The sequence below is a fragment of the Bos grunniens genome, chromosome 2 (assembly GCF_055505025.1).
Source record: "Bos grunniens cultivar Pamir isolate PY7600 chromosome 2, Bosgru_T2T1.0, whole genome shotgun sequence".
NCBI classification, from domain to species: Eukaryota; Metazoa; Chordata; class Mammalia; order Artiodactyla; family Bovidae; genus Bos; species Bos grunniens.
Window position 1 is genome coordinate 94,804,205 of NC_141166.1, and position 15,167 is coordinate 94,819,371.

The 15,167-nt window shown below is 34.0% G+C and overlaps 1 protein-coding gene across 32 annotated transcripts in view; it reads left to right on the forward strand.

The window, feature by feature from the left end:
- The window catches only part of GALNT13 (polypeptide N-acetylgalactosaminyltransferase 13), a 943,716-nt gene that overhangs the window by 550,646 nt on the left and 377,903 nt on the right, over positions 1 to 15,167 (forward strand). For 29 of the 32 annotated variants that reach the window (XR_015151979.1, XR_015151977.1, XR_015151981.1 and 26 more), the window contains one exon: positions 9,098 to 9,266. The exons of the other annotated variants lie outside the window; for them this stretch is intronic. Coding sequence is in view for 26 of the 29 variants with exons in the window: in XM_086368825.1 (XP_086224951.1) it covers positions 9,098 to 9,266 (169 nt within the window). In the remaining 3 variants the exon portion in view is untranslated. The remainder of the gene's footprint in view (positions 1 to 9,097; positions 9,267 to 15,167) is intronic. 32 annotated transcript variants of the gene reach the window in all.

Here is a 15,167-nt window from a genome sequence, read left to right on the forward strand (position 1 = left end):
GCTCATTTTTAATGCAGGAGGAAATAGTTTCATGTTTCAACATTATTTTATCACTTTAGTGAACATTTTAAAAGTTGGATCCATTGCTTCCAGGAAACATTTATGACTAACATATGCCTAACAACCTCTTAGCTGTACATAAGAATAGACATGTCGAGTGTTTTTTAAGGATGACTGTGAAAAGAAAGAGGAAAATATTGATACTAATATAAAAATTTGCTTCTTCCTAAAAAGGAACCAAGAATTTTGCTATTTGTCCCTATATGTATGTGGGTATGCTCTGTTGTGTCTGACTGTTTGCAACCCCCTGTAACTGGCAACTGTAGCCTGCCAGTATCATCTGTCCGTGGAATTTTCCAGGCAAAAATACTGGAGTGGGTTGCTATTTCCTTCTCCAGAGGTCTTCCTGGCCCAGGAATCTAACCCAGTGTCTCCTGAATTGGCAGGTAGATTTTTTGCCACTGAGACATTTGGGAAGCCTTTTAATTTTATTTTTTGTTCCTGCTCAGCTGCTCAGTGTTTCCCTTAATTCCTTAACTGTAAATTGTAGTGAAGCTCCTATGAGGAGTTTTTCTGCTAAAACCACCATCATTCTTTGATACTCTTCTACCTGCTTGTCATCTTATGTATATTAAGTAGCTTTCCTCCCTTCAGAAACTCCACTCAACACTGATCCCTTCTTTTTCATGCCCCTAATATCTACTAGCAATTTCAGTATCTGTCACTAAAAGCCATGTTATATCAATCATCACTGAAACCAGAGTTTTGGTTAATGCATGGCTGCAATCACCTTATTAGGTACAGTTGAACTGATTTAAAAATAAAGATGATACTAAAGAAAAAATGTAAAAGGTCTTCTAATGAACTACTGTTAGTCTCCCTTGACATATGTTTATATGTCACATAGTTTTTTTTATATAGAAATTGGCTTATTTTGTAACATTATTTCATGACCCCTTTCTTAAGTATAATATGAATATCTTTTACATTATTAAGTGTTCTATAGCATAATTTTAATTACCTTTTGTTTTCTGAATGTGACTATAACAGTGTATTTTGTATTTAAATATATATATTATTTAGCATAGTCTATATGTAGTACACACAGTATTTAACACAGTCTATCTATATGGAGAGAGAGAATTTGTACATTTTCTCCAGCATGTAAAAACACAAGATATTACTTTAATCATCTATGCCAGTAAAACTTTGTACATATCTTTATTTCCTTAGAATGTATTCTTATACAAGAATTCAGAGAAATAGTTTATAAGCTATGTTTGTCTTTTACAGGATATTATACAAATGAATGATATGGGTATCTACTATAGTACATATAAGCATTGGCATATAAATTCCATTTATACAACACTAAAGTTATTTAAATATTTTATTTGTAGTTGCTCAGTTATGTCTGATTCTTTTCAATCTCATGGACTGCAGCACCCCAGAATTTCCTGTCTTTAACTATCTCCTGGAGCTTGCTCAAATCATGTCCACTGAGTTGGCAATGCTATCTAATCATCTTATCCTCTGTCACTCCCTTCTCCTCCTGTCTTCAATCTTTCTCAGCATCAGGGTCTTATCCACTGAGTCAGTTCTTCACATCAAGTGGTCAAAGTATTGAGACTTCAGCATCAATCCTTCCAATGAATATTCAGGACTGATTTCCTTTAGGATTGACTGGTTGGATCTCCTTGCTGTCCAAGGGACTCTCAAGAGTCTTCTCCAACACCACAGTTCAAAACCATCAATTCTTTGCCACTGAGCCTTCTTTATGGTGCAGTTCTCACATCTGTACATGACTACCGTAAAAACCATAACTTTGATTATACAGATCTTTGTCAGCAAAGTGGTATCTCTGCTTTTTAATACGCACTGTGTAGGTTTGTCATAGATTTTCTTCAAAGGATCAAGCGTCTTTTAATTTCGTGGCTACAATCACTGTCCTCAGTGATTTTGGAGCCCAAGAAAATAAAATCTGTCAGTGCTTCCACTTTTTTTCACATCTATTTGCCACGAAGCGATGGGACTGGATGCCATGATCTTAGTTGTTTGAATGTCAACATTCAAATATTTAATAGAAGAAGAATTATGGATAAGAAAGACAGATGCATGATTATAAGACTAATAGCTGCATATATTTAAGCAGTCATGCTTTGTATTAAGTTACTATCTAGAACCATTTGTAATAGTTAAACAAACTGCTCTTTTTATTAAAAGTTACAATTGGGATTTGAAATAGATTAGTTGCATACTCTGCTTTATTTAAATGGTTTCCTTAACAGTCTGCTTAGGATCTAATTTGTGATCTAATGAAACACTCTTCAGGCCATATTCTTTGCACATTTTAATTGTGTACCACTATCAGTAGGAATTTCTGAACTTGTGTTAATGTATCTAAATTTATTTATAATGCATAAATATAATATTCTCAACCTAAATATTAAATGGTAGTGAGGACTAATTTTTAATACAAAAGTAGATATGAAGTAGAGATTTTACATTTTTCAGTACCACATGGATAATTTTATACACCAGAGTTCTCTGTCCGTGGTATTCCCCAGGCAAGAATACTGGAGTGAGTTGCCATTTCCTTCTCCAGGAAATCTTAACCCCAGGATAGAATCCATGTCTCCTGCATTAGTAGGCAGATTCTTTTACCACTGAGCCACCAGGGAAGCCTGATCTCTCACTTAGCTGGTGGAAAATGCTATCTTATTAATATCTAACAAGAGGCACTATCCTGTTGGATAGTAGCTAATATCTGCTGGACTTGACCCCATTTAAGCTTGCTATTTGCAACATTTTTACTGCATAAAAATCTAGTTACTGAAATTTAATTGGAAAAAACCAGAACACCACATATGGCCAAGGTAAAAATTAAAAAAAAAAAATATTGGCAGATGAATCAGATTTTTAGAAATGCATGGATTTTTCCAAAGGTGTAATAAATGAATTACTATTTCCACATTAAAAAAAAAAAAATATATATATATATATTAAGCTATGTATTATAATATTGATACTATTATATTGATATTTGAAGTCTATTATGGCTTTCCTGGTAGCTCAGACTGTAAAGAATCCTCCTGCAATTCAGAAGAATTGGGTTTGATCCCTGGGTCAGGAAGATCCCCTGGAGGAGGAAATTGAAAACCATTCCAGTATTCCTGCCTAGAGAACTCCATGGGCATAGAAACCTGGCCGGCTACAATCCATGGGATCACAAAAAGTCGGACATGACTGAGCAACTAACACGCAAGAGAAATGGGCCAAAGCAAAGATACACTGAGTTCCTTTATTTTAACAAGAATTATCCTTGATAAACTCAGTATCTGTGGCTTGACAAAAGAGCATGGGCCAGATAACACTGAATGGAAGGCAAAATGGTTTGGATAGTGAGACAGTGTCCCCAGTGCTAGCGTGATTCCTCATCTTCTGACTCTGCTACAAACACATTTATGATTGACAAGATGAAAAGTATTGTCTTAAGGAAATGATTTATTAGCAATGAAGTATGAATATTCAAAGATGAGAGAAATTAAAAGTCAAGATACTACATTTATTTCAGTTGACTATTTCAAACTGATAAAAACTAGAGAAGAGCTGGAGTGTATACAGAAATTAACAACTGAGTAGATCTGCAGATGGAAATACAATTTGAAAAAATTTGTTGGAAAGTATGCTATTCAGGATGACATTTAGATTTTGGTCCAATGTCATGCTTTTATCAGTATGCATCATATATTACTATGTTCTTTAACATAATAAGTTTAAAAATGACCTAAATTTTTTTACTCAAGTTTTTTCTTTTCCCCCTAAATACAAGAATCTCTTTTTATTCTTTTCAAATAGACAGTGCTTGTTGTTAATTGGAAATTTCTTCAACTGAAAAAGTGTTCATAATGCAATGTACATAAGCAAATATTGCAGTTAATATGTTCCTTTTGGTAGACTGATCAGTTGGTTGATTTATATTTTGGGGTTTATCATTTTTATCAATGCAAATTCTATGATAAAATAAATCAAATTTAATCTATACAGTATGCACTATGTTAAAGAAAATGAAAAATATGTTATATATATATGTGCATATATAATGATTCTGCTTTTATATTTCAACCAGTTTTGTAGTGTCATTTTGGGTCAAGCTATCATTTAAGTGATTTAATCTTATAATTAGAAAGGATATAACTTCTAGCATAGTACTTAAAAAAATTTAATTGGAGGATAATTGCTTTACAATATTGTGTTGACTTCTGCTATTCAACAAGATGAATCAGCCTGAAGTACATATATGTCCCTTCCTTCCTGAACCTCCCGCCTCGACCCCATCCCTCTTGCACTGTTGGTGGAAATGTAAACTGGTAACAGCTACTATGGAGAACAGTATGGAGGTTACTTAAAAAACTAGGACAAAAACTACCATATCACCCACCAGTCTCACTACTGGGCATTTACTCAGTAATTAATAATAATAATTGAAAAAGACACATGTACCCCAGTTTTCATAGCAGCACTATTTACAATAGCTAGGACATGACAACATAGTATATTAATCTGTTTATACAGTCCAAACCAGGTTTGGAATTGGGCTATTTCCAATCATATTTAAGTGAAGTCAAGATATAATGTAGATTTAGTTGCCTTCTCTATTATATTTGCCTACCAAGACTTGAAAAGTAACACCAATACTTCAGTGACAGTTCTTTTTGTTTTTCGTTTTGACTGTGGAGGAGCATGGTATTTGGTGAGTGTGTGGGTGAATATTTTTTTTTTTCTTTAAACTATGTAGAGGAGAAAAATAAACAGGTGAGAAAAAAAATTGAGGTTGTTATTTAAAGGTACTGGGGATACCTCATACTAAATTGCATAGTCTTTTCTATTTTTTGTTTATATTATTTGAAGAAGAAAAAAAAAACCTGTTTATTCTAGAAAGATGTATTCTGCCAGGTAAGAGCAGGAAAAGAAAAAGGCTTCTTCCACAGTGTAATCACTTAGCGTTTTTTTCTTGAGCAAGGTGAAAAACACCAATAAGTCTGCTCATGCATTAAAAAAAAATTGTAAAATGTCAAATATGCATTCAGTAGAGGCTATTATAGAAAAATATATTTAACTTTGGGGAGGAGACACTTAACCTGATACACATTAAGTTGTCATCTACATTTCACTAAGAAGCTGAGAGTAATTAAGGAGAATGTTAATATGTGCTTGCAAACTAGTTATAGGAATAAGGATCCTGTTTGTGATGATTTTATTTTTATTGATAGCACTGCAAGATTATACACTTACTCTGTCACTGACAAAACTATAATTTTCCTAATACTCAGCAAGGACATGGTTACAGCTTTGAATATATTACAAAAAACAAGTACTTCTATGTGCTGTAACTTGATCTTCATGCTCCACAATGATGTAGTTGAGCTCCATGATTTTCTACATAGACTAGAAGTCAATCCTATCTGTTTCATAGTCTTGGTAGCATTGCATTGATGCTATTTTCTGCAATGTAATATATTTTTGTTGGAATTTGTAGAGGACATTTTAAAGACCTATGAATGGTAAATGAATTACTTCCTTAACTTCTAAAAATTATAATTTTTTAAATCTCAAATTCTTTAAACTCTTTAATGTAATAAAAATCAAACATCCTTTTTCCAGAAAAAAAACATTGACCCTATATTTTCTGACATTTAAAGTTATAGACCAGAATATGTAAAATATCTATTTATCTATCTCTACCAAACTAGATTGAGAATCTATCTTCTTATAGATACATATAGTTATAGATACAGATACAGACACATACATAAAATATCTGTTATCAATGGGTGGTATCATATAGCCTGATTAAATCCTTTGCTTCAGAATTAGATTCCTAAGGAAACTATAGAAATTCCTAATAATTTCTATGCAATCAAAACTTAAAAAAATAAGAGAAATGAAAAGTACTTGGAGACCTATCTAAGTCCACAGTCTAATCAGCAACACAACTTCACCCAAAGCCAGCTCCAACAACTCCATATGATTTTAGCGACAATAAACTTACTAACTCCCGAGGAAACATATTGCAGTTACAATTTTAACTGAACGTGATATACTTTTTCATAAAATTCCTGTCTTCATATCTACTTTTGCTTGTTAAAGTGAATGAAGTCTTCATTAGCTATAAGGTAATTTGTTTAATAGTTTGAAGTTGCATACAGATATCTTTTTCACTTTAAAATTTCCCAGTCCTTACCATTTTTCTACATATAAGAGGATTTACAGGCTAATCACCTTCCTGATACCCATACCTGAAGTTCCCCAGAGTGCCTAATCTCTTTTATAGTTTGGCTCATGGCATTACAAAGTCAGAGTAACCTTTCACAGAAAGTAATTGACTTGAAAATGTATTGTATATTAGCACCAGTAATATTAGTCTTGATGTTTTATAACTACGGTCAAATCAGAAAAAATTCTCCTTGTTGTGGTCTACCCTAGTTTTCACTGTATTTCATTATTTTATAACATTTATAAAATGCTATAATTTATGGATTATTTCCACATACTTTGTATTCTTTAATTTCTTTTTATTAAAATATAATTGATTTATAATATTGTGTTAATTTTAGCTGTCCAGCATAGGGATTCAGTTTTTGGTTTTTTTTTTTTTTTGCAGATTATATTCCATCTTAGGTTATTATAACATTGGGTATAATGTCCTATACTCTACAGTAGTCATTGTTGCTTACCTGTTTTATGCATCAGTTCAGTTCAGTCTCTCAGTCGTGTCCGACTCTTTGCGACCCCATGAATCGCAGCACACCAGGCCTCCCTGTCCATCACCAACTCCCGGAGTTTATTCAAATTCATGTCCATCGAGCCGGTGATGCCATCCAGCCATCTCATCCTCTGTTATCCCCTTCTCCTCCTGCCCCCAATCCCTACCAGCATCAGGGTCTTTTCCAATGAGTCAACTGCATAGTAGTTTGTTAATCCCATAATCCTAACTTGTTCCTCTCCTCCTCTGTTACCTTTTTAGTAACCCTAAATTTATTTTCTATGTCTATGAATATGTTTCTGTTTTGCATGTACAAGTTATGACCAACCTAGATAGCATATTGAAAAGCAGAGACATTACTTTGCCAACAAAGGTCCATCTAGTCAAGGCTATGGTTTTTCCAGTGGTCATGTATGGATGTGAGAGTTGGACTGTGAAGAAAGCTGAGCACCGAAGAATTGATGCTTTTGAACTGTGGTGTTGGAGAAGACTCTTGAGAGTCCCTTGGACTGCAAGGAGATCCAACCAGTCCATTCTGAAGGAGATCAACCCTGGGTGTTCTTTGGAAGGAATGATGCTAAAGCTGAAACTCCAGTACTTTGGCCACCTCATGAGAAGAGTTGACTCATTGGAAAAGACTCTGATGCTGGGAGGGATTGGGGGCAGGAGGAGAAGGGGACGACAGAGGATAAGATGGCTGGATGGCATCACTGATTCGATGGCCATGAGTCTGGGTGAAGTCCGGGAGTTGGTGATGGACAGGGAGGCCTGGCATGCAGCGATTCATGGGATTGCAAAGAGTTGGACACGATTGAGCAACTGAACTGACCAATTGTATTATTTTTTAGATCCAAGATGTGATTAATATCATATGGTATTCATCTTTGTCTGTCTTATTTCATTAAGCATAGTATTTTCTAGGTCTATCTGTAATTTAGCAAAGGCAATATTTCATTCTTTTTATGGTTTAGCTATATATATGTATGCACATCTTCTTAATCCAGTCATGTATAGATGAGTACTTGGGTTGCTTCTGTCCTTTGGCTCATATAAATAGCACTGCTAGAACATAGGGGTGCATGAATCATTTCAAATTGGTATTTTAGTTTTTTCAGGATAAATAGCCAGGAGTGGAACTGTTGGATCACATGGTATTTCAGTTTAAAATATATTTTAAAGTAATCTGGGACCAAATCTTTGCCTTTTAAAATATATGGAAATTAAACTCAGTAAGATTATATTGTAATATAGCAAAATACAATAATATTTTATAGATAAAAATGCAAATTTAAATTATTATATAAAATTAACATTTTAAAATATTTTAATTTTATATAAAATTTAATTACACTAATATAAAATAATATAGAAAATGTTATATATTATGTATATATAATATATTTGCTATAATATAGCAAAAGGATGGAAGAGTCAGAACCACAGCTACATTTCTTCACAGTACCTGGTTTAATATCATTGTGAAAAGTAAATCAAGGGTAGATTAGGTTAACTAGAACCTCGTCTTCTTATTATATGTTAACATACATACAGATATATGTATGCACAGGCCTATACATACACACACTGAGTCATGTATTTTATAGCTAGAAGGGACATTAGTGTGGTGATAACTTGGAGGAAATGCAAGAACATTAGCCTGTGTGTAGATCCTTAAGGTCTTAATAAAAACACTCCAGCCCAGAATACTTCTGTGAAATTCCAGTTATGAAACACATAGCCTCCAAATCCAACTTGACATTTAAAATTATATGTCACTGCTATGAAAGTTCTTTCTACTTATTTGAAAATGATTTGACAAAGGAATAAAAGGCTGATGGGGATAAAACATTCTCAACCTTACTTGCTTTCATAAAGATATAATGGCAATAGATATTTGAAATAACAAAAATTTTAAGTGGATGTGAAAATAAACTAATCTTGGTATATATTCAAAATTTCTCTTTCATTATTTTGCACAACGTAATATGCCCAGAGTTCAACTTCATCCTCTCTAATAAATGTATTAAAAAAACATGAAAGAGAAGTATGAAGTTTTGGTATTTTGTGTTGCTTATTTATTAAATCTTAATGATTAGTTAGATTATATAATATGTGATAGACTTGAAGGACAACATGCAGCATTGAGTTAATGAATTAAAATAAGTTGTTTCTTTAGTGTATGGCTTGTAAGTAGCAATAGAGACTTGACAATTGTATTATTAGGCCAGTTTATAAATAATACACTTTAGAATCTGATCCAACACAAGTTTGTATATTCAGTTCATTATCTGTATGTTTGTATGTATATGTGTACCTGTGTGTGTCTTACAGCTGTTATTTCAAGAAACCAAGAAGGGCCAGGAGAAATGGGAAAGGCTGTGCTGATTCCTAAAGATGACCAGGAGAAAATGAAAGAATTGTTTAAAATCAATCAGTTTAACCTTATGGCCAGTGATTTGATTGCCCTTAACAGAAGTCTGCCGGATGTAAGATTAGAAGGGTGAGTTTACATTTGTTGTATAATCTAATATACTAGCAATCTCCAAAGTTTAGAATATCTTGAAAGTTCAGTTAACTCAGATTATTTGAATCTAGAGCTATATGGTTCTGAATACCTATGCCACCGCAGGAATTAACTGTGTGTGCATATGGTGAGAGATATGAACTGTGTCCTTCTCTGGGAGAGCAAAATATCTTACTTGCAATGGCATTGCAGAATATACAACCGAACAGGACTTTTTTGCCTTCATTAAATATCTTTTTATTTTGTTTTGCTTTATCTTGCCAAAAACAGAGCAAATGTGATCTGTGATAAATTGTTTTCTTGTCTATGTAGAAAGCTCTTACATTTGCTTTTAAAAAATATATGTTTTGCTATTTCAGCATAAAAATAACCTATTGCCTGTGTGATTATTGACACTTTAAAATGATTTATTGAGGATTCTTTAACACTTTATGATGTTATTTATAATTAGAATGCTCAGTTATCAGCCATGGAGGATATATACTCATTTAGAAATAATACTGTATGAAAAATTATGTTGAAGATTCCAACACTTATGTGATTAACTGTAAGCCATGCTTTATGTAGTTGAATATATTTTAAATGGATGTAGTAAAAATCATATTTAGTGATAGTATTGTCATCCTTATATATAGTCCTAACAAAGTAAGCTATTGGCACTTAGAAAAGAAAATCTCCAAGTTTACAAATATCCTCCAGAACACACTTCTGTTTATAAAGAAGTTGTTCTTTAGGCATGTAATGACTTTGTCTATATACAATAAAATCATAATTAATGCATATTTTGCTACATTTAATGAGTTATGTTACATTAGGGCTATGGTGACATTAATATATTTACTAAGTATGAATTTTTTTCCCTTTCTGAATTATTTCAAGTAAGATCAAAATAAAGTAACCCAAGTCTTACTGATACACTAGCCTAGGTTTTCAGAAGATTCATTTGATAGCTAAGTATTAGTAACTGGTTTTGTATACCCTTGTATGCTTTTGAAATGTCTCTCTCAGCAAACCACAAATAACTACTTATTATGGATGTTTTGGATTCCTAGCAAATTGCTAAAATGTCAAATTTAACATTTGTGCATTCCAGAGGATTTTTACAGGTAGTTCTGTCCATATTTGTAATGTGTTTGTATATGTGTAGATATATTTGAATTTTTAAAGATATACAATGAGCATATACTTTTAAATAATTTTGAGTATTTTATATGCTGAGTTCATGTTTTAATGTTGCATTTATTACCTTGTTTTATTTTGATAAAATTGGTAAATATACTTAAAACCATGTATTCAGGAAAACCATGTACACACTATTTCAGATTCTTTTAAATCAATTTAAAGATTTAATATAATATATAAGTGTAAATTACATATCAGATCTGGAATGATTATGGTAAGAACTATTTTAATACAGAACTATCACTTAAAAAATCATTACTGAGCATCCATTTAAAATATTTGTGGCCAGTGGTTTCTACTTCTTTTAAGAATTACTTAGCATAATAAGTACTAGAAGAATTAAATCTTAAACTTATATACAGTCTGTGGAACAATTCTTCATTTAAAACAACTGTTTGATGCAAATTGCTCAGTATAAAAACTGTAAAAGATGCCATACCTACTGTAGATATTTTTGCTTGAATTTTCAAATTTTGCAAATAATAGTAGTGAAGTAAATAATTTTATGTTTTATTTTTGTGACATCACAGTGTATGCAATTAGTAAAGTAAAAATAAATACTATCCACAATTCCTAGGCAAATCATAAAGTGTATATGAAGTTTACTGGGGACATTTGCAAGTCATTTTGAATGACTCAATTTTGTGACTGCCTGGGAATAACTACTTTTTAGAAACACACACTGAGTCAGCTATCCAAACATTTTTAAAAATGTAAAAAGCTGTTAATACTCATTTGATGTAGAAAACCATTTTCCAGTTTTGGTATCCAGTTCAGTTTTTGAATAGTTATATCTCAAGACATATGACACATTAAGCTAGTTTCAGTGATGATTGATATACCAAGATATTAAAAATGCAATTTATAATTTACAAAGATCTTTAGTGAAAAATTGAGTTGATATTTATTTAGAAAGGGTTTGAACTGCCAAACAGTGGATTCATTAGAATATCTCAGACTATTTTACTAGAATACATCCTTAAACTAGCTTGACTGAATTCAGAAAATTGTCCAAGAAGTTAATGTTGTGTTTGACCTTAATATCTGTCTACAAATATTTGAAGATATATTCAGTGTTGGCCTGAAACAAATAGACTGCCAGATATTTCTCCAGCAAAGATGGGTTTATTTAGGATCAACAGAGAATTGCAACTCAGTGTCAGCTACCCTGGCAAGCCACACGCAAGTCCCCACATAGCAAGAGAAGAACACTTTTATAGACTGAAAGAGGAAGTCAGGAGTCAATCCTAACTTCAATCCCGGTCTCCCACTTCATCTTCCCACCTACATTCACACATCCATTCTCTATGTCTGCATCTCTATTCAATTCAGTTGCTCAGTTGTGTCCGACTTTTTTGTGACCCAATGGACTGCAGCACACCAGCTTCCCTGTCCATCACCAACTCCCGGAGCTTGCTCAAACTCGTCCATCGAGTCAGTGATGCCATCCAACCATTTCATCCTCTATTGTCCCCTTCTCCTCCTGCCCTCAATCTTTCCCAGCATCAGTGTCTTTTCCAGTGAGTCAGAAAGCCTGATTCTTTGCATCAGGTGGCCAAAGTATTGGAGCTTCAGCTTCAGCCTCAGTCTTTCCAATAAATATTCAAGACTGATTTCCTTTAGGACTGACTGGTTTGATCTCCTTGCAGTCCAAGGGACTCTCAAGAGTCTTCTCCAACATCACAGTTCAAAAGCATCAAAATGTGACAAAACGTGGTCCATTGGAGAACGGAATGGCAAACCACTTCAATATTCTTGCCTTGAGAACCTCATGAACAGTATGAAAAGGCATCCCTATTGCTGCCCTGCAAATTAAGTTCATATGTACAGTTTTTCTTGATTGTACACATGTGCATTAATGTATGATGTGTGTTTTCCTGACTTCACACAGTGTGACAGATTCTAGGTTCATGCACATCTCTACAAATTATGTATAATATTGTTCTTTTTATGGCTGAGTTATAGCCCATTGTGTATATGTACCACATCTTATTTATTCATTCCTCCTTTGATGGACATTTAGGTTGCTTCTATGTACTGGCTATTATAAATGGTGCTGCAATGAACACTGGGGTTCGTGTGTCTTTTTAAATTATGATTTTCTCAGGGTGTATGCTCAGTAGTCGGATTTCTGGGTCATAGTGTAGTTCTATTTTTAGTTTTTTAATAATGATTTTAATAGAAACAAATAGACCTTTGAAATATTGGAGTATCTCTGCTTTTAGCAGTTGTGACTCTAAAGAAGCAGAAGTCAAGTGCATTGAGCATCATTTCACTATCTCAAAAGGTGACGATGGCAAATACTGTGCTGAGTATGCTATCATCATCTGTTTTGATGATGCTGAGGCAGCATCTTTAATCTGTGGCTACTTCAGCTCAACGGGATTTAGTTTTCCTTTTTGCAAATGAAAAGTGGTGAATCTGGGATATAGAAGAACCAACACAGTGCTTTTGGACAAGATATTTGGAGGGCCTCTACAAATTTGTCAATTGAGTCTTAATGATGGAATTAGATTGCTCATCTTAACCAGAAAATTGGGGCAACAATCCACACCAGTGTGAATGTCATAAAACCAGCCAAACAGCAAAGACTTGTCGAAGTACCTAGCCAATAAAATAGATTACTCAAATACTATGAAGTTCAAGTTCTACTTGGAAGGAGTTCTACTAGGAAGGAATCATCTTTCCTAACTTTAGGCACAGAAAAGACAGTAACCAGTCTACAGGAGAACGTTTCAGTCCAGTGTGGAAACATATAGACTGTAACTGGAACATTTATATCTATTAGAGGAAATTGTATGAAATCCAGTTGCCAAACCTCATATAGACCATTTGCAAAATACCAGAGAGCAGTAGGTATTTGAATACCTGAGAGTAGTAGAAATAGACTTCCCTGGCTTGTACTTGGACAAGTGGGACAGTGAGGTAGGCACTGCTTGTGGTCTTAATGTTTCCCTACCATATTGATTCATGAAGCTTTTTTGGTCAGTAGACCAATGGTTTAATGCACGTACAGTGGTGAGGAGTGGGTATGTTAGAGTCTCAGGTAGGACTGGGTTCTTATTGGTCCAAACTAGAGCTTTCTCTTTTTATCAAACCAATAGTTGGTGCATTTCCAATCTTATTTTTTGCTTTTCAGAGGCCAGTTGCTGGACTCTCTAACCAGTTTTACTAAATTATAATTTGGATAATTTGGAAATACCTTTTGAACCATGACAGATGCTTGGCTACTGTTGGTCCTTTTAAGGACAACATTCCTTGCAGAAGTATCAGCAAGATCATTCCTCTTAGCTTCAAGAAATTTAAGTTTAGAATATACCAAACTGTTAATAATCGCTAAAGTGGCAGGTAAGATGTTTACATGCAATAATTCCTGACCATCAGATCCATTATAAATTTTATTTCCACTGGAAATAAGGAGGCCATGTTGCTTCCACAACCTTCCAAAGTTGTGAGCCACTTCAAAAGAGTTTCTACTGTTAGTATAAGTATTGGCAGTTTTGTCCTTGGCTTAGGTTCAAGCTCATGTTAAGAGCATGTAGTTCATCCTGTTGAGCTGAAGTAGCCACAAATTAAAGATGCTGCCTCAGCAACATCAAAACAAATTATGACAGCATACTCAGCACACTATTTGCCATCGTCATCTTTAAAATAAAAACCATTGGTGAACCTTGAAAAGTCAACATTATCCAATGGAATTTACTGTAGATCATTATGAGGGGACAGGAGGTGGTGCACCAGTGTTAAGCAGTCATGAGGAGCCTTGTGGGTGATGGAGGGGGAAAAGAGTAGCCAGGTTAAGGTTATCATAACAGAAAAGAGTTCTGTGAAGGGCAGTTAAGAAAAGGGCTTCATAGAAGGTAAGATGAATGCATTCAGGAGAGGATTCAGGAGAGCTTCTACTGTATCAGATACAAAAATGTTTAAACGGATCACACAAACATTTTCTTGGTGGCCTTAACCGAATGGACAGTAGTCTGTACGGCATTAAGGCAAGGCAGTATCCTAGTGTCCATGGTCTTGTTGCTAGCTTTAATACTTTATAAGTTGGTGATTGGGGTCTGTGTTTTGGGTGAGTAATCCAAAGGTGTTCCCTTCCTTTTCATTTGCAAAAAGGAAAACTAAATCTGACCGTTCTGATGCCCAAGTGTTGGTGACTTCATCCAACTCTCCTTTAGGACCTGAAAACTGTGTCTTCCAGTCCATCCCCTAAATTGGATTAAATTGAGTTGGGATTATTTTATTTATTTTTTTATTGTGTATAGTTGCTTTACAATGTTGTGTCAGTTTCTGCTATACAGCAAAATGAATCAACTCTGTATATACATATGTTCTCTCTTTTATGGATTCCCTTCCCATTTAGGTCACCACAGAGCATTAAGTAGAGTTCCCTGTGCTCTACATCAGGTTCTCATTAGTTATCTGTTTTATATATAGTGTATATATGTCAGTATATGTATGACAATACCAATCTCCCAATTCATCCCAGCGTCCCTTTTCCCCATTAGTGTTCATCCATTTGTTCTCTATGTCTGTGTCTCTATTTCTGCCTTGCAAATGGTTCATTTGTACCATTTTATAGATTCCACATGTGTGTATTAACATATGATATTTGTTTTTCTCTTTCTGACTTACTTTACTCTGTATGACAAGACTCTAGGCCCATCCACATCTCTACAAATGACCCAGTTTCAT